Raw genomic sequence first — 23,547 nt, 5'->3', positions numbered from 1 at the left:
ATGAAAATGCGAAGATATGTCAGAAAACTTTCCATTCAAAAAGGGTTGAGAAATTTTAGATTGTAGATATAGAAATTATATAAATAAATAAAAATAACTTACTCAGTAAATGGAAATGACTGCTAAAATAATTGGTAATCAATATAGTGAATATTTCCTGAATCGAACATCATATTTAGCTTTTACTGTACCTTAATTAAATGTGAGAAATCTATTTTGGCAGCTTAAATAATATGCATAAAATGATACTTCTGTTCAAATGAAAATATTCAAATGTATTTTATTCTAATGAAAAGTTACAAAATTATTGGTGAGTATTCAACAACGAAAACGGACCACATGTCGTATGAGCAATTGAGTGCAACTAAGATCGGGGGTGGCAAAAATTAATGGGTCAAGTAAATCCGTTTCAATAAGCCATTGTGTGGGTGCAAAATGCAAACTTGTTGATAGGAATTGTGCCACCCGAATGAGGCGAGCAAAACATGGGAATCCACAACAATGTCTCGGCGCCTGCGCCATCCTGGAAATCGGCAAATATAAAGCTCCGTGGGACCGAAGGTCGGTGGGTGGTACGATGGCGATGGTTTTCACTTTCAATATTGAAAGCAGCGCCGGCGGCTGAATGGAAACTGAAACCCCGCAACTGCGTCGCGTCCGATTCGGATTTATATTCAGTCGCATTGTGCCTCGCGTGCGGCAAAGATGTCCGCGACCACACCTCGCTGACGTCCATCTGTGAAATCTGTGGAAAAGCTCCCACGCTCCGTCAACCGATTTCCTCGCACTTCCTGCCGTTTCCTAACAACATGGGTCTGCGGGACACCATTCGAAACCTACGGCCGGCAAGTCCCGGACGGGACAAGTCATCGGGCATGGAGCTGCAGCACCGAAGTCCGCGAGGTGCATGCCACCACAATCAGGTGGCCGCCGTCCAGGTCACCGAGCAATCATTACAGGTATGGCGCGCACTGCCCGCAGAGATTCGTCACGATCCCAGCATGGCTAGTTTTCAGATGGAGAACGAGAGAATCCATGGTGAGTAATCGTGTCACTTCAAATTTATGACTGCCCATAGACAAAATATTAATAGTATTTGCTCAGTGTATAGCTAAGCCATAGCCTTTAAATCAATAATCTGTTAACAAATGTCAATCCATTCCCTTGCTCAATCCACGACATAGATAGCTGGTTAATTACTTGACTGCCACTCACTTGTAGGTTCCCCCGGCGGCGCCACTGACGACGAGGATGAGGAGGGATACGAGGAGGTGGATATGAAGAACGTCAGTCGCATTCAGGATGAGCCCGGTTCCAGCTTTGCCGGCTCCGACTTTCTGGACATCAAGGCCAGACCTGGTGATGAGAATGCCACCGACGATGAGGTCACCACCCATTCCGATCACGAAGCGGCCAATGGTGGTCCGGGCAATGCCAAATCACAGGCCCGCCGGATTCATCACAAATCCAAGCGTTCCAAGGAGCAGCGACAGCGGGACAAATTGTGGAAACGTGGTGGACTACTTGTCTTTTGGATCCTGGCGGCAGTGGTGTTGATTTCGGTGGGTGAAAAGCATTTGCTGGAGAAGACCATTGAGGTGCCAATGGGCGAGGAGGGAAAGTGTGAGTTTCCATATATTTAGTTTGTTTTTCTTTTTATTTATTGGAACATTGTTTTTCTAATTAGTTTTCAAGCTGCTCCAAAAACCCACTGGTGACTTCCGCTTGAAGATTCATGGCGCTTTTAGAGAGCTCTCCACGCTGGATGCCCCCGAAAATGAAACTTTGAGCTTTGGATTTCTGACTGTGCAGCCACAGGTGTCCACTTACATTGGCGAGAATCACAGCCAGGTGTTCCAGGTGGGTGTTACATAACTACATAACTACTACACAATCGAATAGAAAGTTGGCAAGAAGTAAGATTTTGTTTTATTTTTCAGGATATACTTCCAGCGTGGCGTTTACCACTCCTCTCCGAGGAGGAGCTGATGCTGCGTGCTCCGGCTGTGGCCACCAATCGCACCTACCAGATGACCCAGGAGTTGGATGAAATTTTGGCTGGGAAGAACAGCGAATTCCGCTTGCATATCTATAGCGATGTGGAGGTGGATTTGGCCATCGTTCTGAACTATAATCCCTTGATAGTAAATGCCAGGACAGGGAGCATCCTGGCTGGTGTGATCCTGCTGATCTTCTATGCACTGCTGGTTTGGGAACTCTTCGAAAGAACCTTTGTGGCCATGATATGTTCCATTCTTTCGGTGACGGCTCTAGCCTGTTTTAATGGTTGGTTACAGAACCCAGGTATTTCTTCATTCCTTAATTCTTTGAAATTCCCCAGATCGTCCCAATATGGATGAGATTATCCAGTGGATGGACATGGAGCTACTGACTCTACTCTTCTGCATGATGCTGCTCATTTTGATACTGACTGAGACTGGCGTATTCGACTACCTGGCCGTATTCTGTTTCGAGATATCGGGTGGCAAGATCTGGCCCATGATATACAGCCTTTGTTTGGTCACCTGCCTGGTGTCCAGTGTGCTGGACAACATGACAACCGTGCTGCTCCTGACCCCAGTGGCAATCCGATTGTGCGAGGTCATGCAGTTGGATCCCCTGCCCGTGGTGATGGGCATTATAGTGCATGCCAATATCGGAGGAGCCCTGACGCCCATCGGGGATCCCATCAGTATTATAGTCAGCACCAATCACTTTATTGTGGATAATGTGGGTACAACATATAGGTTATACAAGCTGTTATATAGTTTTCCCTTACCTTTTCAGGATGTAACTTTTCCCACATTTGTGGCCCACACATTTCCAGGTGTCATTCTAGCAGTTATTCAAAGTTGCGTGTATCTGCGCCTCTTCTATCACAATATGGATGCACTGCGTCTCAATGAGCCCAAGGAGATGAGTGAGCTGCGTAGGGAGATGAAGGTGTGGCAGAGAGCCTTGAATGCGGTGGCCTCCTGCTCCAAGGATGCCCAGCTGGTGAGGGGAACGCTTCAGTCTAAGATTAAACAGCTGAAAAGGACGATTAGAAGATTGCAAAAAGGTGTGGGATCCACGGAGGTCTATACGAATACGCTGGACGAGCTCAAGCAGAAGGTAAGTGGATTCACTGAACTGGGATCTTTATAACTGACCAATCCATTTGCAGTACCCCATCAAAAACAAGACCCTGCTATTGCAATCCGCTGGAGCCCTAATCTTCGTCATTGTTTGCTTCTTCATCCAATCCGTGCCGCACTGGAGGACATTGCCGCTGGGTTGGGTAGCCCTGCTGGGTGTGATCCTGCTGCTCATCATCCTCAATCGCGATGACATGGAGCACTTGATGCACCGCATCGAGTGGACCACGCTGCTCTTCTTCGCCGCCATGTTCGTGATGATGGAGTGCGTGGAGCGGTTGGGAATCTTCTCGTGCATCAGTGAGCTCACCGAGCACGTGATCCTTTCGGTGGGGAAGAGTCATCGCCTGGCCATGGCCATCTTTATGATATTATGGATGTCGGCGTTGGCATCCTCCATATTGGACAGTATTCCGGTGGCAGCCATAATGGTGAAGCTGGTGACCTCTCTGGTGGCCAAGCCATCGCTGGGACTGCCCCTCCAGCCACTGGTTTGGGCTCTGACCCTGGGCGCTTCGATGGGCGGGAATGGAACGCTCTATGGCGCCTCAGCCAATGTCATTGCAGCCGGAATTGCCGAGCAGCATGGCTATAAGCTGTCCTTCACCCGATATCTGAGAACAGTTTTTCCCATGATGCTGGGACAGATTACCCTGATGACTGTCTATCTACTGGTGGCGCATGTGGTCTTTGAATGGCATTGAGATTCTCTCTATAATACACATACTGAATAATATATTATTGTATCTAATGAACAATTTTTTTCACTTCGAATCTAGTGGTTATTTTGTGTGAGTTTTACTGTAGTCTTTGTCCTTTTACATTCGCCTCTTGATGTTTTTCATGTGTTTTTGGCATATAACATAAGAATATTTATATTTAAGCGTTCATTTGCGATTGGCAAATGTATAAAAATATACAAGAAATATAAAAGTACACATGGTTTTCGTTCGCCTTCGTGGAATTTGGCTGGACTGATGGAAATCACTTTTGGTAGTCTCTCAAGGCGGTGTTTTTAATGTCGTGTGAAATGTTATAAATTTAGACTATATTGTCTGAGGTCGAAGTGGGGAAATCGTGAAAATTCAACAGGCCATAAATACAAGACGTAGGAAAATTATAGATTTGATTTTCAAATTTCAATAAGAAGTATTTAGATACATTTAAAATTCAAAGCAATGTCTGTATTTTACAGATTTCAAAGCATTGCTCAATATATAAACATATTATTAATTTAAATTACAAATATCATAATTCTCTTGTTTTCGCGTTTATCCCATATGCACCTTGGTAGGAAAACATAAACAAACGTAAATAATTCCTGAGACTGACCATTGCCAAGTTCAATGTTGACCAGAATATCCGCATATGAGTGTGCTTGCATGTATGTATATAAAACCAAGTATATAGCATAGTATAGTATATGGAAAGACAACTGCTGGTCAATAAATGGGAACAAGACAAAGTGGAAAAGCAGCGAGGGATTTCCTCGGGTGGTTGTTGCTATTTATTTGCTCTGCTACTGCTGCGCTTTCCACAGCGCTTTCCACAGCGTTCCATAGGTAAATTGTATTTTAAGTTCACAGACAAATGGCCACGAGGGATTGCGAATGGAGGAGGTGAAACGGAGGACCCGACCTGTCCGCCATGTGGAGAGGAGACTGCCAGCAGTTTTATGGCAGCCGCGAGTGGGAAAGTCGGCAGCAACGACTGACTGAATTTTAATTAATTTGCACCAAGGAATAAAGTGAAAATTGGAAATTGGCTTAGACCCTGCAGGCCAAATGAAAATGTGACAAGCGTACGAAATTTCGCCGAAATCGAGTTGCTTTTTTTTAAGGTGAACCAACATGACAGCTCCCTATGGATACAGTAAGCCCACCTTTATGATAACGGACCACACACGCGATCCGTATCATCTGCAGCCGGGTGATGACGACGACGACGATCGGGATGAGGACGAGGAGCGGCAGTCGAAGCTGCAGGAGATCATAAGTTGGCTGCACTTGAATGCCAAGCATCGCAGCAAATGGTAAGTCGGCCGCATCAAGTATACGCCCCGTTAGCTTATTTTGATATTAAGTATACGCCCGGTTGGCCACCGCCACTTGAAGATTCGTTTGTTGATTTGCCCGGTTCCGTTTTCTCATTAGCCTGGCATTTTAATTGTGCTGCTGGAGATGGTGGACCCAAAACTTTTCCTTTTAATGTCCTGCTAAGCTCCTTAATAACGGTCCATTGGTTGCGACTTGTTTGTTTTCCGAGAAGAAATCAACTCGAGGACATTTTGTGGAACTTAAGCCGCTGTGAACCGCAACAGATGGTTTCCATTGAGATTGATTACAATTTATTTGTTTTTTAGTTGGAGCAGACACAGCAGATTCGTATATTTCATACTCCAATGCGTTGGAATTCCAGCAGAGTAATAAATGCGCTTTTCTCCGAAACTCTGATTGAAATGTACTCCTAATCCGAATTAATCATGTTTTTGTTTTGTTAGGGATTTTTTCCATTAGGCTGTGGTTGTAACAAAATTCCAGAAACAAAGGTATTGTTGTTAAGAATTTGTGTGAATAATTCCAAGAATAGTAGGCATATATCCAAGCCAATCTTCGCAATTCGCTTCTGGGAACTACCATTCGATACAGGGTGCCTATAATCGATAATGTAATACCTTGGACACGTGTGAATAGACTGAAGTGCACAGAGACTGTGGAGATTATAAATAAACAATGGCGAATAAATATTGACTTGCCTTGCATTATATTATTTTATTTATAGTTCTCGATTTCCGTTCAACAGCCTCCGCAGCTGTTTGTTGTACTAAGTTAAACATTCGAGTTAAGTGTCGTATTCAAATTAGTGCACTCACTCCCACACAAAATTATCGGTGGAGTGAAAAGCTACGGTAATGCGAATTACATACGCAGTTGGTCCTCAATTAAAAGTTCCGCCTTGTTAATTAACAATTAAAGGGAAAACTCGAGACGGTAGATCACTGAGTTCTCTGGTTTATAGCGCAGTTACACTTGGTTGCAATGGAGAAGGCTGCTCATAAATATACAGGGTGTGTGAAGTCGACTAACATACTTGGGAACAATATTATTATGAATCATAAACAATAAAATATTTACTAATAAACATTAGAATTTAAGACAGCAAAATGATATGTTTATATAAAGTTTATTTTTCGTATAACTAGTTTCTGAGACACCTTGTTACCATTTGACATATTCTTGACAATCAAACCTGAAGTACGCTTAGCTTATTATATAAGCGCTCGTTATTTACATAATTATTGTTTATTTACTCACGCTGAGCAGTACGTCTTGACCAAGTGTAGAATCCACTGAGTACTGTATGCATATTGCTTGCAATTAATTTGCATTTTTGCATTCGCTGATACCAAGTAATTACAGCTAACACATCGATAATTGCCATTGGCCAATTGGCAAAGTTTATGGCTACTAAAGAAAAGAGGGGATGGGTTAAATACAGTTGGGATTATGGGCCATAAGTTATTCGCACTGACAGCTGAACACTTTGATGTGGCTGCCCATTTTTACGCTGACTTTCTGACAAGCAAATGAAAAGTCATTCAGTAGTTTCAAGTCCAACCAGAACCACGTGATCCCTCCTGGAACATGCAATCCAAGTTTGATGGTCCCACGATGACATCTATGTAGAGACATGTGTGGAAACTTGTCATAGTTTTGGTGGGTGGGTTGGTTTGGCATGGTGCGAATAACTAGCCCTGTACATGAGGGCTTTCCGCTCACAATTTTCCCACAAACTGTAAATACACTTTTCTGTTGCCAAGGGATGAGCTTAGGGGCTGTAAAAGTTCCGGCTTGAATATGGAATGTACTATGTGTCTATGGGGGCCAACCTTTGCGGCACAATTGAGTGGAAATGAATTATGTATTAGTTGTTATTATGAAATGGAATGTACTTAATAACTTTATAACAGTTTTCCAACAAACTATAGCTCATAAGTTTATTGCATTAAGAACGAATATGTAAAGTGAAAGTAACTGCTGATAGCATTTAACCCATATAATTCCGATCAACTGCACCCATGCCCCATATCATTCAGATGGATAAGCCGCAGAGACCTTGAAGATACAATTGCTATTGGAAGAAACACACCTAGTGCGTCTCACTGTGGATATCATCAGCGTTATTACTATTATTGCCATCGTCCTATTGAATGTGGGTGAGGAAAATTGCGGAATAAAAGAGCATTAATATTCAGCTTTAAAGTCGCTCAAATGTCAAACGAGAACTAATACATACACGAGTTCACTTTCAGCTCCTTGGAGTGTGTTTGCGTTTCATTGTCAGTGGCACTAGGGTTTTTGGGATTCAGATTGGGTCTCGCATTTGGATTGCCAGTCAAACGCGTGAAAATTGAGCAGAAGCTGTTTGATAAACTCGCCTTTTGTCTGCCCATACAGAAGATACAAAAAAATGTACGAGATTGTGGCACACAAACACAAACACAAACACATGCAAATGGAACCGCGCGTGGACGTCTATATTGTCGGAATTGGAAGCTTCAGTGGGATTTATCAACTTTGGCCTATAAATAAACAAGCGGACGGCCTTAAATTTGATAAAGCTGCCTTCTTCTGCAGATTTCACTTTCGTTTCTGCGAAAGTCTCGAGAGCTTTCGGCGAGATTCTCCAAGTTACATACTCGTAAATGCTGTATCGTATCATTTCCATGACTATTTTTGGGCTGTATGATGATAAGTGATTTAAATTCGCACTAATTGCTCGACCGGTTGCTTGTGTGGCTTCTAAGCTCTGAATAGCATTTAGTCTGCCGATTAATTCGTTTGCCCAAATTAGCAGGCTTAAGTTGGAGTAAACAAATGATTAGATTGTGTGAATCACATGTATTAATTGCAGATTCAGCTATAATAAGTTATTGTATACAAAATATTTTAAAGTCATTAGACAGAAACAAAGGTAAGCAATAGTAACAGAATATATTTGTTATTATTAGACTTATATGACTTAATGTTCTATAAAGTAATATAATAATATTCCATAATTCTATTCTAATAATTCTCTATAATATAATAATAATAATTAACCACAGATACAAATAAGTTGTGCTTGAGATACTCTCAAAGAAATCTCATAAAATAAGCAACTAAAATTCTGCCGGTCCAAAAGCCACAAGTTCAAGTTGTTGGCCATTGGAATCCGAGCGATTCCAGCTGAAAAAAAAAACACGAGGCATTCAACAGCTATTGAAAGCAGCCACGTTCCATTCAATTCTCGGCGGCGCTTTCAATACGCCATTCAACCGAAAACAGCTGCGACTTCGGCGCCGCACGAAGCAGCAACATGGGTATCGGAACAAGTAGCTATAGCTACGCCTGCCTCTGGCATCGGATCGGCATCGGATGGGCATCGGAATCGGAATCGGCAGTAACCGGCTGAAATAACTAGGAACGCGGCGCCGAGTCCGCAGATTTATTCAGTTTACAACTTTCGCTCGAAACGGACGTGCGACTTTGTCCGGCAATCCGCGTTCGAGTGGCAAACAATAGCTATACAAATAAATAGTAATCAAACAACTGAGTGCACAATAGAGGCATAAAACAACAAAAAAAAAAAGTAATTCAAACCCAAAGTGAGCTTATCATCGAATATAACTTCTTAAGCAAGTGGGACTTTTCCGAAGAGAGTTCAGGGTTGTGGCTGCAGCTAGACAATCTCATGGAGATAAACCCACATTTAATTATGGAAATTTTTCCTTTGTTCCACGCGTATTTCCAGTTTCTTATTACCTCAGGATAATTTTGCTCATTAGGCCCAAAAAGGAGCAATTCCTTTGCATTAAGCGTTGGTAATTAGTCTGCTTCTGACTTTCTGAATAATTGCCTAGCGTCTGGTGACCGCAATGCACATATATATATTTATATATATATAAATTAATTGAAGGATTCCCCAGGATTCAAGTACGTTTTCTATACTTGGGAATCCTTGCAACTGGCTAAACATTCAGGCATTCGTTGGCATGTGAGCAGGTCCTTTGGGCTAAATTAGCCTATCAGTTGCTGGCAAATATTTCATAATTTATGGATGATACTCGTCGGGGTCGCACCTTTTGGGCCCAACCCAATCAATAATTGACCACTGACAGGCCACGCGAATAAGTAATATATTCCGCAGGACAAATTGATTCATCAGCATAGCATCATCGTGTGGTAAACTCAAAATGAAAATGAAAATGAAAATGAAACTGGAAATGGAAATGAAAATGAATAGCGCCCCCCAAAAAGTAGGCAACACTGAAATGAAGACCCATGCGTGTCAGGCTTTTATGTTAGTTTTTTTTTTAAAGCTTTGCAAACTTTTCACGACACTCATTTGAAATATTCATGCCAGTTTGGATGTGACACATCGCATCCATCACTTTTGCCCCGCCCCCCAAACTGGAATAGCATTTATGAGCTAACAAAAATGGCTTTTAAGGAAAACTCAAATAAATTTTAAGTGATTGCTCTAGGGTTTTCGACAACACCAAACTTTTGTGGCGTTAATTTGCCAAAGGATTCTAGGGAGCCTTCAGCCAGGATGCGAAAAGTTTGCTGACACAACAATGAAAAGTCTGTGGAGTACAGCCCTCCAGCTGATTTGCATTCGAGTTCTAGAAGAGTGCTTATGTTTCACTGAAATCAATTACTAATTAGACTAATGGCTGTCATAAGTAAACTCAGGCAAGTTGGACTTTCTTTAAGCCAATGGCTTTAAGCAGGCTTGACCCAAATTTCCTAGAATATTTATGGGTTCCACGAACCACAAAATAGAATAGATGACTTATCCACCTTGTTGACACATTATGTAGCAGCAAACATTTTCTTTTTTTTGGCAAATATATAAAAATATATTCCGCAGCGAAATCTATGTAAGCAATTTCCGCTCAACGCACAGGATATTTTCGGCAACATATTATATATATATATTTTTTTTTTCGTTAAAACATGCCACCGCACTGAGTCCTTGCCACGTGTCTGCTTTGCATTTGACCCGTAATTTTGGCCACATCCTGTCGGCCTAATCCCCCAGATGGCCTGCCATAATTTGAAATGTTTTCGGGCTGGGTTTTTTAATTATGCGCTCCTCCCAAATTGTTTAATGTATGAAGGGGTACGCCGACTAATTAGCAGCAAACACCATAATTAAGTAGAACTTAATACGTTAGTATACGGGTGTCTGAAAAAAAACCCATCGGAAATCAACCGATGGAACGTGCTCCATGGACCGCGGACGATGACGTACGTGATCATCCCTTGTACTTTGCGATTGGATTTTTGATGTGCCATCTGATTTGGTGCCCAGATGAAACGAGGCCATGGGCAGCAACTAAACGAATATTGATTCCCAATTAGGCCCGTCTATCGGTCGACTATTTTCGTCACTCTGGACCCTGAATAATTAATCCCTGCGTGACGCAACCATGAACTTTTTTCGGGAATAGCAGCTGTTATTTTTATTCATCAATTTATTTACTACTGGCAGACAACACTGCGTATGCGTGATTCGTTTATATGAAGCGGCGGCACAAGATAGCACTGTTCTACATCAAGATGTACAAGAGAAAGGCCTGAAAGCCCACAAATAAAGTTCTTGTGATTTGCGATAATAATTAGTAATAATAGAGAAAAGGGTTCCAAAGTTCAATCTCACATCGCGTCTAGACGTCACCCGCTTAACTCATTTAACAACACCCATCGAATTCGGTCAAAATTGCGCCCGTTCGTGTTCACGCTGCGCCCAGCCCACCACCGCCCACTGCCACCACCACCACCCAACACCCAATCACCACCAGCAACAACAACCATCCAAGCGGCAAGACGACGGACTCCGGCACAGTGGGCCACACTGCCGCATCGACCACCAGACAGCGGCGGCACAGTGGGAGTGGCAGTGGCATCCACAAGAAGCGCAAGAACATCTGGCCATTCAGGATGCGGGTGAAGGTGGCCAAGCGCCTGTGGTTCCACCGACAGGCGTCCACCAAGAGCGACCGCTTTCCACAGCCAAAGTAAGTCAATATAGCTAATTAAATTCATGAATTTAATACAAATTAGTCATTTAATAAATGAGAATGTATTTCTTCATTATTTGTTATATAATTTGTTAGCTATTTAATAAGCTCTTAAAAGCAGCAAAATTCGAACTGGTTTTAATCCTTTCAAAGGCAATCAGTTGAAAACTGAAACAACAGCTAAGCAGCTTATATTTAAAGCTAATAAAAGCAATTAATTAGTCAATATAATGGAAGTTAAGTCAAATTAACCATGAGCATTAGCACATTTTTTCCATATTTATATGCAGTACTTTGCATCAAACTGAAGTTTATATTTTACATTTAAAGTAACTTTAAATATTGTTAGCTTAGATCTACATTTTGCCCATTTTAAAGATTATTGAAGTAGAGATTCATTCTTTGCTCATGAGTTGGTATGAGTTTAGTGCTCCTTTTGTCTCAGCTAAAGTTTCCCTTTGAACCTTTTCCATTATAAGATTGCGATATGCCAAAGTTCATGGGGCGAGACCTGTTTTACCTTACATCTGCTAATGCAGAATTCCCATACTCGTACATTTATATGTTTATATGGGTTTCTTGTGGCCCGGCCAGGAGCACGTGCCTGAAACTCCGGAGGAGAGTGGGCCGGATGAAAGGCAGTTCCGGTGAGCCGTCTCGACCACAACATAAACATAAACATGTAATCGTGTACGGGTCTAATATTCCCTCGAATGGCAGCAACATGTGTCGACCGAAAAGATGAGAAAAACAAGTAAGAAATTAATGTCAGACATTTAATTTCCGTTTGCCCAAAACATGTGGACAAATGTGCGGCGTCCTGTTTCCGTTGCCATTAATGTTTCAATACAGAACACTTCATTGAATTGGCAAGGAGAAATTCGTTGGAATATTTCATAGATTCCAGGTACCCATCCATCAATCGGGATGTCAGATGGCTCCTCAAAGTGTCCTGGCAACGTGACTCGAACTTTTCGTTTTTCCTTTTCATACCTACTAAAATAAAGTAAAAAAAAGGAGAGATGTTCTTAGACAAATACTAATTAATTTATTTGAGCGAATGGCCGACAGAAAAATCAACAAAGTCGAGAAACAAATCGAAAACTCAGTCCGCCATGGAACCAAATTATTCTGCAATTAATTTTCAATTTGTGTGTCTTGTTTTACTGGGAGGAGCACTTGGACTGCCCACACTGCGTATGCTTAACGTGGGCCCACACCCATCGCTCATCCGCCCCGTGGTCTAGTCGGCGATTTTTAGGCTAGCCATTAACACCCAAATGTGGGTCAGCTAAAAGTAAAAATTCCTTCGCATAACGCGAACTGCGACGACGACCTCGTGCACCCAGCCAAGGTCAAATGCTGGCCCAGTCTCAGTCCCACGATTCTGCATTCTTCTGAGCTCATTCAAAATGTGATTACGAGCCCGCCAGGATGTGTGTTTCTGAGCCACGTCGACGACAGCGAGGGCCATAAAAATGATACATGAATAATTAAGGCATTTAATGCCGAAATTGGGTTAAGGTACTCCAGCTGCCACTTGCCGCGAAAGACAAAGTAAAGGTCGCAAGGTCGTACACCTCATTTAAAACTAAAACTAAAAAAAGAAAATCCAAAATCTGTACGAAATCTTTAAAAGAATCAACAAGTTAAGCTAACAAACTACAAGCAATTCAATCCGATATGACGTGACAATATCTATAAATAAGCATTTCCAAAGAAATTATAAGCTAAACAAAACTGAATACTAATTAGCTAAGCTAAATATTCTACAACTGCAGTTTGATTCACTGCGAGTAAGTAATAAGTATGTGGAAATTAAAAATGCAAATGAATGCAAGCTAGCACTACCGCTATGCCGACAATTTGCATGCCACACTCGACTGCAAGCTGAACCTATGAACCTATCTATGCCAACCCACTCCACATTTTCCAACCACCCAACCAACCACCCACACACTTAGCCCTGCCCTTGGCGAAATGGCCATTCTCAGTCACCGTTCGATTTATGGCGGCGTCGTCGAAACGTGTGACTATGAGCCCATTAGGAACGTGTGCTATTCCCCACTTGCCACTCTGCGGAGCAGCTGTGCCACTCTGTGGAGCCGCAATACACGTCGCCTTTTCAATTAATTAACTCGCATTTTTTGCAGTGGAAAAATACTCGCACGGTCGGCGAAAGATTTAACTTGCTAATCGAGGCCTGCCACCCGTCGCAGCCTGATTTAAAAATAAAAAAAATAAATAAAAAAAAATAAACACAAATAAGACTTCAAGTCGCTACACACATCACATCGCCAAATGGCAAACGCCGAGTGCAAAGCGTTTCAGGCTTTCAATTTTCTCGAAATTAATGAAGCGTGTCGCATTGAAAGCGCCACACGAATGACATGCACTGGGAAAAAAGTTGGGCCAGTTAGCTAGATTTATTAAGAAATAAATACTATAAAAAGAATGAATATATGCATTGATATATCTTATAATATTTTCTTCTCTTAAGCGGTTTAAGAGCAAGTCAAGTTTGCATAGCATACTTTTAGGAACCAATATAAGAGATATGCTACTCATATTTTAATGCTTTTAAATACTTAGTTTAACTTCTTAGAATATAAGCAAGTTTTTGTTTAACTTTTTAATTTAGAAATCATTTTGCTTGTGTGTAGAAAAACACAAAGAGTGAAATTAAAATGGAAAAGAGGACCGACCGAATGACCGACTGGATGAAATAACGTTTTTTCGGCCCTCTAATTTCGTTATCCACATTGCCGCACAATGACCTATATATATATATATATATATATAATGTATAGGCTCATCTTTCACGATTCCCCACACATGTGTGCGTGCGTATCTGTGTGAGTGCGACTTACTTAAGCAAGTTTGAGTTGATTTAATATACATCCGAGCGTTAGAGGAAAGCCGTTTGATGAGCGCGTGTTCATTCAATTTATCAAACGGAAAAAAGTGCGTGCACTTTCAATTGCTTCGCCACTCGAGCGTTGTGAACTTTAATGCCAGGCCGAAATATCTTTAAATTGAGAAGCTATTTACGGAACATGTATTTTTAACAAGCGCGGTACATCAAACATAATTGCCTTGTTTTGGTTTCTTACATAACAATAAAATGTGTTAACTAATCGTAGTTGAACTGAATTGACAGCTAAATCAGCACATTACTTAGCTGCAATTCAACCAATTTGCTCATTGAACTTGAAATTGACAGCAATGTATTGTATTGTATGATTGAATAGCCCGCTGAATAAACATATATACAATCGGGCTCAGACGGGGCGTGCCCCATCGGCTATAAGCCATTTTCCATCGAAATGTCTGGCGCCTCAGTTTCCCTTCGATTTATGCTACTTCCATATCCATTTCCATTCAATTTCAATGCCAGCGCTCTTAACTTGCCGCCGTAATGCGAAACCCAGCGTCGTTTCAATTAAATTGCATTTCACTCGGCCACGGCAAACACTTGTGGCAGTTGGTCAACACGGCGATATATGTATGTATATATATATAATTATATATATCTTCATGCTTGAAGACCTTTTTCATTAGCCAAGCTGCGACGAAATGGCTATCATTAGGTGGCTCCGGGTGTCAGATTGCATTTGTGGCCCTGTGCTGGCTAGATTTTCTAATCTATTGAGGAAAAAGCATAGTATAGCATTACCTGTCGCATTATGCAAACTTGGCCGGAACACACCTGTGACGTCAGTGAGTCAGCAGCCAGCGTTTTCTGTTGAGTTGGCCAAAAAGCTTAAAATATTTTACGCTTACGCGGCGAAAATCTTCTTCAAATGCGTCTGTTTGAAAGTTTTGACAGGCGCCATTTCCCTGGGCTGCCTTTCAATTACTTGGATATGTACATATGTACATATATACATATATACATAGAGATGTCTAAAACGAATATATTCGCGCTGACTTTCGCATCACGTGGGCGCGTTCGGATTTGGCTCAATTTCCCAAATTTGCATGCGAATTGAAGGGGAACCCTTGAACTCCAAGGCCCCGCGAAGCATCCACTGAATACGCCCCCAATTTCGGCGGTCCACGAGTATTTCATAATTCGCACGGCTCCTTAACAGAATAAGCGAACCTTGAGCAGCTGTTGTTTCCTCGCCAAATTGCAGAATCAACCTATACTATGTGTTTATATGACCGGGTTCATAGCTCATCTCGTGTCATAAAATCGTTTAGAACGAGCGGAACAAATTGATGAAAATTGTATCGGGTTACGGCTTAAAATAGAATTTATAATTGGAACTATATCAAGTGAGCTACAAGTATAATATTTTTCGAGAGTGTTTGTTAATAATTCAGTTACTATACTATATGAATATGGACAAGAAAGAATGGTCTTATTACTCTAGACCAGCGAATGGGTTCCAAACTTCTATAAATTTAAAAAAATACTTAATCACTATTTAATTTCTATGTTTTATCGGTCTTATTACTTTTCGAGATGTTGAAGTGAAAATGTTCTAATACCGAAGTATTCTATGGATCATAAGTCCCCAAAGAACTATGCGTAGCGCAGCGCAAGATCAAAAGCATCGCAGAGCAACTGTCAAATGTGATAAATCAAGTGTAATTGAAAGAAGTGCAAATAAGCCAACGCCAGTAACAATAACAACAACAATGACGGAAGAGAGCGGAAGAGTAAACACTGAGCGAAAGAGAGGGCACTCGACGAAGCCGAAAATGAAAACAGAACCCCTATGCAGTGGGTGGGCAGGGGGAGGGGGAGTGGAGATTAAAGGGAGCCAATGCTTGGGTTAAGCTACACTCAAAAAAATATATTGAAAGAATGACTTTAAGATGTTTACTTTAAACTAAAAAATTGTTTTTTTCAATAAATCATTTTTATCCCCTCTGTTTTTGATTTTGCATATATTTTGACTTGCAACTTAGTTTTTTTGTTTGTCATTACTCTTCGTAAGTCATATATTGATACTTAATGCCTTGGATTTTTCTAAGTGTAAGAACGGTGATCGGTCGAGTTGACTGTTGATTTTCGAGTGCACTTGCAGTGGCCGCCGGGAAAGCATAAATGCGAATAATGAGCGCTGGTGCTTACCTTCTTCTTTGCCGCGCTGCTTCGCCTGAAATTCGAACGAATGCGCTGCGCTGCGACTGCGCCGCGACTGCGCAGCGACAGCGAGTGCATTAAAACCTACAAAATAGGGTAAAAAACGGCGGACGGCAGTTAGTACCGCTTGAGCTTTCGAACGCATATATACCGCATATAGACGCCCGATCCGAGACACGATCGGCGGCAAAGAGCAAAGCAAAGCGAAAGCACCGCAAAGGGCACGCGACAATCAAGAGCGCAGAGTGCAGCAGCTGCAACAAGTGGTGGTCGGTCAAGGCAACGCGATCCCGCTATTCAATTGAACAAGATCGGCGCTGCTCCCCGATATCGCCCACTATCCATTATCCATACCAGCGGCGCAAAAATATGCGATTAACGAGGGAAATTTCACAATTTCCCCGGCTTTCGCGAGTGTAGATTTACGTAATAATAATACGCTATATATTCCGCAAATAAATACGAAAATATAAACTTGTTGAGTGTCACGTTTCGCGAAGCTCCTGAACTTTAACAATTTCCCCCGCCAAGGATGGCCTACAACCCCAACAGCAGCGCCGAGGATAACGCATACGAGGATGAGTATGTGTCCCTGGGTGGGGGGCATGAAAATAAATTGAGTTCTAGTATTAAGCAGCTTGTCAGCGGTTCACCTTTTCTACAGAGCAAAAAAAACAAAAAACTATATAGCTAATGATATAGTAGTGTGTTTTTTTCAAGCCCATAAGGTGCTAAAAGTTAAGACCATATTTCACTTAGTTTATTAACTGTAGTAAAGCTTTTTATTTATATGCATGCATTTACAAAAGTATAAATTATATTTTTTAATGTGTAGCAAACAAATTGCCGGGAACTTCGTTGGAGCGTAAAACTCCTTTGGCTCCGGCTAATGATAGCTTGTCTGCTTAACACACAGGATATCCTGCTGCTCGTGGGTGTCCTTTCTGCTGGCTGAATCCATCTTTGGCATGGACACTTGTACCCACTTCAGCGGATTGAAGCCGTCACATAAAGTAGCTGTTCACAGTATTAAGAGCCATCAACAAAATCATTTAATCATTGCGTTGAGCAGGCGGCAACTGCTTGACAAATTCTTTCATGTTCGAGCAGGTTCGCACATGCTCCGCTTAAATTTCTACTTATTTTGTATGGATTAAAGTGAAGCTAACGATTTGATTAGCTTCAATTGGCATTAGCAAGTTAAGTTAAGAAGGCCAAAAAGATTAAAGTAAACTGCTAATGAGATTTTTTACCGCCCAGAAAAGTGATTTAATATTGGGTTTTCCCAGTAATCCATAGATCCGACTGTTATCCAATTAGGTTCTCTTGTGAATCCTTGCCAGCGACACATCCTTTCATTGCGCCTCATCACGCTTGGCAATCAAAGAACTTATGAGTTATGAACGAGCTGTGAAAACCACAGCTGTCTAAGGTGATAATTGCAATTGAGGCAAGTTCAAGCTAAAATGACTGACTCGCTAGGTAGTTATATACTAGTATAAATATGTGTATATATATATATATATATATGGTGGAAAATCAGTGTCAGCATTACTTTGGCGGTCTTGTCTTTGTTTCTGTTTCTGTTTTTTTTATTTATGACATGACCACATCGCGTCCGTCCATCAAGACGGCTAATTGAAAGCTAAGTAAATATAATTTATGACTTATTTCGAGCACTTTTTATCGTTCTAAGTAAATTTAGTGAAGACGACTGAATTAAGATTTGTGTGCCCACTTGAGCCAAGTGCACAAATTGCATTTATTTAGCCCGCACACGTGATGCGATTCCCAAACCCCTCGAGGTGCGTTCCCACCCAGAAACCTTGCCTTCTTCCAATCAAGTTGGTGGACCTCAGCTGGCTAGATGGCAGTCATTATGGGCAAAGAGTCATTAAAGTCGCATTTGAAATGGAAAACAATATTTTACGAGCAGTATAAATAGACATCTCGGTTTGGTCCGATGCGTTTTTCCACTGATAACGACCTTTAAGCGCTCCGGACTTTCAGAGCTTGTCGCATCTGGCATTGCGCTTTAATTGAGCTCGGCTTCTCAGATTCTTGGAAGTGATTTACAAATCTGTATTGCAGATGATGGCATGACTTTCGGCTGGTTTGTGTGGATTATTAGAATGAGAATTGCCATCGTTCTTAGTTATCTGTGGGACTACGTGACTACTTGGGTGATTCATCTTTAATTCATAAGCATATCAAAAGTTTAACCATTCTTAAGAACTGACTTCTATTCATGAATCAGTCTTCTTATATTATCTACTTTTTGGCAACCAATTGGTTAAATATATTTATCAAAATCCGATTTTATTGCCAGCTGCCTAAGAGCCTATTCCGATTCGTTGTCAATCAGAATCCTTTCGAGCTAAGCAGATTTTCATTTGGCGAGGCAACCACAAGTGGATTTTCCACTTCATGTAGCAAGTGACTAAGACCCTCGAGAAATCCCTTTTAGGGTAAACAACTTCGATTTAAAGTCTTCATATAAGTCAAATCAAATAAATACGAAATGGTTGCACGCGCGAGCTGCGGAAAAAATCAATATGGATGTGCTTAAAAATTTATTGAATGTTTTTGGCGGGCGGGCGGCGAAATGAGCCACGCCCACCCAGTTCCGCGCCCAGTACCTGAGCAAACAAATTCCAAACACAAGCCGGTTAATCTTATTAAATCCCATTTCTTTTCTCTCTCTCTCTCTTTTCATTGCTCCCCGATGTGTAACAAAACCCGGTTCCTTCTCGGACTCCTGCTCCTGCCTTGGAATCCTGCCTCCATCCACACACACACACACACACATGCAGCGAAGTAACAGAAGGTGCCTTACAGGTCTGGCGGACTCTGCCGGAGCGCATTCGTCAGGATCCCAGTCTAGCCTCCTTTCGCCAGGAGCACGAACGTCTGCATGGCGGTAAGTTCTGCGTCCTGCGTCCTGGATCCTGTGTCCTGCCTCCTGCCCAGTATCACATAATTCCTTTGCTTTTTTTGCCTGGCTGTTTGGCCACCGTTTTTATGGCCGCAATTATTGCTGAATTTTTTATTGCCATTTGCGTCTGCGTTTGGCATTGACATTGGGTTTATTTTCTATTTTTTTTTTGCCTGATTTGCATACCAAAAACTTAAGTCCAAGCTTATCTTCAATTGTTTTGATAGACCCACTATTTGGGGCTTTGGAAATTATAATAATGCCAGGGTTGCAGTCTTTTTCTGGCATACGTATGATGTCAGTTCGCAAGTGGACATAATCTTGACTGGGTTGCTCAAATTAGAGGGTAAATTACCCAGTAAATTTGATTAAAATTGAAGATTCAAGAGAGCCAAAAGGAATCATTATAGCTGCAAAAATATACAAATAATATTGCATTTATGTTAGCAAAAGAAAGTACAAGCATAAGGCTTCTAAAAGTTCGCTATTCCCAAGCGCCAAATTAAATGTGTCGTGAACCTTCGAGTTCCTAATGTGCCCTTTTTCCGCATCCTCGTCGTCCAGCCTTCAGTGCGTTGGCCAATGTATCCGCCAGCTCGCCCATGGCCATTTCTGGGTATTTATAGCCTCGAGTCGATTACCGCGCGCGGCTGGGCCAATAAAATAATACAAACACGTCACAGAGGGCAGCTGGACTAAACCGATTCCTGGCCAAAGTGACATGGACACAGTTAACCGCCAGTTGTCCTTTGGCGAGCAGCAAATGAGTGAATTTCCGCACAAATATTTGCCAATTCCGTGGCAGGGTTAGGTCAATCAGCCGGCAAGGACCTGCATGGATAACTATTTTTAAATGCATCTATTTTGTACATTGCAGATGTGGAGCAGCTGCACGCGGAGGAGTCGGAGCTGCGGGTGCAGAATGGACACCACGAGGAGACGGCGCTGGCCAACCAGCCATTCACACAGATCGGCATCAATGTGACGAACGAGGCGGGTCAGGTGCGGGTGCTCGACGGCAGGTTCGTAGTTCTGTGCGCCTCGATTGTCAGTTACGTAATTAGTGCAACCAGTTTTCTGTGATTCCCCGTGCCCATTTGCAGGGATCTGGAGAATAACAACGATGATCAGCACGACGAGGCCGAGCCGCATGCCAAGAGTTTGGTAGGTGGTGTACACCAATGGCTTGCGCATGATCATATAATCAGATATTGTATCTATTGTTTTGCAGATACGAAAGTATCTCATCTGGTTCAAGATAGCCGTACTCCTGGTGGTCTGGTGCGTCTTCACCGCCTTCCTGATGTCCAACAACGAGCATGTGGACCAGCTGAGCCTCATTAGTGTTCCTAGGAATAGCTCACCCAGAGTGTTTCCCATTGCCACCGCCAGTCTGCAGAGGATTGGCCTGGGCCTGCGCGGACCCTTCCGCCTGCAGGAGAACGAGCTGTCCATCAACGCGAGTGTTCCACTGCCCCAGCTCCAGGTGCAGGTGATGCGTAGCTACTTCGATGGCGAGGGCATGGAGATCTACATCGAGAACGCCAGCCAGGTGTGGCAACTGGACGTGGTCTATCCCGATCTGATTGACGCCACCAGGGACACGAAGAAGCAGCGTACCTTCGAGTTGAGTCCCACTGATCCCCTATGGTTGGCCCAAGCCAATCGCACGGAACTGAGCTTCGAGTTCACCAGCTCCATCGAGGGGGAGTTGCCGCTGCAGCTGAATGTGGATGAGTCGCCCATCTACAAGCGGGATGGAGTCATCTATGCTGCGGCTGTGCTCTGCGGTCTGTACGTGATGATCATCTGGGAGATTGTGAATCGAACCTTTGCTGCCATCATCGCATCCACCTTGTCGGTTGGTATACTGGCTGCATTGAACTCCAGGCCCTCGATGGCCACCATCATGGGCTGGATCGATGTGGAGACACTGCTGCTGCTCTTCGGCATGATGATCCTGGTGGCCATTCTCTCCGAGACGGGAGTCTTTGACTATCTGGCTGTGTATGCCTACAAGATAACCAACGGACACGTTTGGCCCCTAATCAATTGCCTCTGCCTGTTCACCGCTGTCCTGTCGTCCTTCCTGGACAACGTGACCACCGTGCTGCTGATGACTCCGGTGACGATACGACTCTGCGAGGTCATGTGCCTCAATCCGGTGCCCATACTCATGTGCATGGTCATCTACTCGAACATTGGCGGTGCACTGACTCCAGTGGGGGATCCGCCCAATGTCATCATAGCCTCGAATAGCTACATATCCAAGAATGTAAGTTCGGATATGGGATTTTATATCTATATATTAATCTATATATTTTGGCAGGGCGTCAATTTTGCTGTCTTTACCTTGCACATGCTGCCCGGAGTTCTGCTGGTGATGGTGCAGACCTATATCCAGTTGCGTTTCAAGTTTCGCAACATCAGTGATCTGCAGTTCAAGGACTCGCCGGAGGTGGAGGAACTGCGTCACGAGATACACGTGTGGAAGCGGGCAGCCGCCAGTCTATCGGCCTATTCCAAGGACGAGGAGCTGGTGCGCCAGACACTGATGAAGAAGGTGAACCGCTTGAAGAGAAGCCTCAAGAAACGCATGACGGCGGTCATAGAACCGGCACCCAATTACCAACAAACTCTGGCCAATCTTCAGGCAAAGGTGGGATATATCATATGCTTCTTAATATGCATATTATATATTTTATTATCATTTGCAGTACCCCATTCGCAACAAACCGCTGCTGATCAAGTGTTCGGCTGCCTTGCTCTTTGTGATCAGTTTGTTTTTCCTGCACTCGGTTCCCGAACTCCAGAGACTGTCTTTAGGATGGACCGCTCTGCTGGGCGCCATATTCCTCATTATTCTGGCCGACATCGAGGACATGGAGGCCATACTGGCACGCGTGGAATGGTCCACGCTGCTCTTCTTCGCAGCTCTGTTTATTCTCATGGAGGCCCTGACGGAACTGGGACTGATTGAGTGGATCGGCAACATGACAGAGGGCATTATCCTGGGAGTTGGCGAGGATCGGCGACTGATGGTGGCCATTTTGATCATTCTATGGGTGAGTTTCGCAGCATAAACTCAATTTCATATTGTTAACCCCCATTCTCGGCAGGTTTCCGCTGTGGCCTCCGCCTTTGTGGACAACATACCGCTGACCACGATGATGGTCAAGATCACCATATCACTGGCGCAGAATAGCACCTTGAATCTGCCACTACAGCCTCTGGTTTGGGCCCTGGCTTTGGGCGCCTGTTTGGGAGGTAAGTGCTTTGATCTTATGTTCCACAGATTATTCTATAGTTACCATTTCCTCCAGGCAATGGCACTCTGATCGGAGCCTCCGCCAATGTGGTTTGTGCCGGCGTGGCGGAGCAGCACGGCTACAAGTTCACCTTCCTGCAGTTCTTCAAGTAAGTGCGGGTTATCCTTGGAAGAGGACACTGTGCTAATTTCATCTATTTAACCCACAGAGTTGGCTTTCCCATCATGATCGGCAGCATCATTGTCACCACGGGCTACCTGCTCGTTTCGCATTCGCTGTTCGCGTGGCATTGATGAAGGGCCCCCGTGGATGAAGGAGTTGACTGTGTCGATTCGCAACAAGGCGCACTGTACCTCGTTACCTAACGGACAGAAACTGTTCCGGATGCCCACACACATCCGGCTTTCGATGCCGGAAGCAGCACCAAGCTAGATGGGAATCAACTCCTTATGCGTTGGCCATAAGTGTTGGTTCCGGGTAAACAGAGAGAAACGGAAACGAAGAATATTACATGAAAATACATTTATTTTTACACGTTGTTGTTAGTGTAGTGTGTAGTATAAATAACATAACAAACAACAACAATTAAGAGAATTAAAATAAATATAAATTAATTATTTACAATTAATACTGTCGCTGAACTGTGAAACAATTGTTAAATGTTAAATGTATGAATACGAATCAAATAAAAACGAAACAAATCAAATAATTTAAAGAGCATTGTTATTACTTTTTTTTAATGGAATGTAAAAATTATATGGCGACAAACATGTTTTATTTCTTTTTTCTTTTGTTTTTATGCTCGAGTAATAAAAATATGATGTTGTTTTCTTAACTCTATAAAAATGTAATATACATAAATGTTTTTACATTTGCAAAATGTAAAGAAAACAGCAAAAAAGTATGCTATCAAAAATATTACAAATTTAAATTTAACTCAGATGCATTGTTAAAAAGCTCGTTCGTTTATTTGGGTTTTTCTTTTTGTATAGTTCCAGTAGCGTATTTTCATTTTCCATTTCTTTTTGTTTATTTTTATG

At 42.6% G+C, this 23,547-nt stretch overlaps 2 protein-coding genes across 6 annotated transcripts; both read left to right on the top strand.

Annotated features, from left to right (window-relative positions):
- Nucleotides 1-662: 662 nt before the first annotated feature.
- On the top strand, nucleotides 663-4,070 carry LOC6739210 (P protein). Its single transcript, XM_002076084.4, has 7 exons — nucleotides 663-1,038; nucleotides 1,222-1,623; nucleotides 1,688-1,860; nucleotides 1,941-2,286; nucleotides 2,342-2,730; nucleotides 2,788-3,114; nucleotides 3,167-4,070. The coding sequence occupies exons 1-7, from the start codon at nucleotides 810-812 to the stop codon at nucleotides 3,839-3,841; spliced, it is 2,541 nt and encodes an 846-aa protein (XP_002076120.3). The 5' UTR covers nucleotides 663-809; the 3' UTR covers nucleotides 3,842-4,070.
- Nucleotides 4,071-4,763: 693 nt separating this feature from the next.
- LOC6731015 (P protein) lies at nucleotides 4,764-23,212 on the top strand. 5 transcript variants are annotated; one of them, XM_044922326.1, is made up of 11 exons: nucleotides 8,621-8,768; nucleotides 10,677-11,202; nucleotides 19,117-19,223; nucleotides 20,116-20,260; nucleotides 20,342-20,402; nucleotides 20,470-21,513; nucleotides 21,568-21,897; nucleotides 21,956-22,303; nucleotides 22,358-22,505; nucleotides 22,562-22,655; nucleotides 22,716-23,212. In XM_044922326.1, exons 2-11 carry the CDS (start codon nucleotides 11,126-11,128, stop codon nucleotides 22,798-22,800), a joined length of 2,439 nt encoding a protein of 812 aa, XP_044778261.1. In that variant the 5' UTR covers nucleotides 8,621-8,768; nucleotides 10,677-11,125; the 3' UTR covers nucleotides 22,801-23,212. The 5 variants fall into 5 exon arrangements, with proteins under 5 accessions (XP_016023502.1, XP_044778261.1, XP_016023501.1 ...); XM_016178985.3 differs by having other exon boundaries at nucleotides 8,622-8,818; XM_016178986.3 differs by lacking the exons at nucleotides 8,621-8,768; nucleotides 10,677-11,202 and adding an exon at nucleotides 4,764-5,169.
- Nucleotides 23,213-23,547: the final 335 nt, after the last annotated feature.

The sequence above is a fragment of the Drosophila simulans genome, chromosome 2L, assembly GCF_016746395.2.
Source record: "Drosophila simulans strain w501 chromosome 2L, Prin_Dsim_3.1, whole genome shotgun sequence".
NCBI lineage: Eukaryota > Metazoa > Arthropoda > Insecta > Diptera > Drosophilidae > Drosophila > Drosophila simulans.
The sequence above is the reverse complement of the archived record's forward strand: the minus strand, read 5'-3'. Positions and strand labels throughout refer to the sequence as shown.

Coding starts and splice junctions, on each gene's coding strand:
- LOC6739210 (XM_002076084.4), top strand. CDS start 810: ATGGGTCTGCGGGACACCATTCGAAACCTACGGCCGGCAAGTCCCGGA. Junction 1,861..1,940: donor ATCACAGCCAGGTGTTCCAG/GTGGGTGTTACA, acceptor TTTATTTTTCAG/GATATACTTCCAGCGTGGCG. Junction 3,115..3,166: donor TGGACGAGCTCAAGCAGAAG/GTAAGTGGATTC, acceptor ATCCATTTGCAG/TACCCCATCAAAAACAAGAC.
- LOC6731015 (XM_016178986.3), top strand. CDS start 4,988: ATGACAGCTCCCTATGGATACAGTAAGCCCACCTTTATGATAACGGAC. Junction 21,514..21,567: donor ATAGCTACATATCCAAGAAT/GTAAGTTCGGAT, acceptor ATATTTTGGCAG/GGCGTCAATTTTGCTGTCTT. Junction 22,506..22,561: donor TTTGGGCGCCTGTTTGGGAG/GTAAGTGCTTTG, acceptor CATTTCCTCCAG/GCAATGGCACTCTGATCGGA.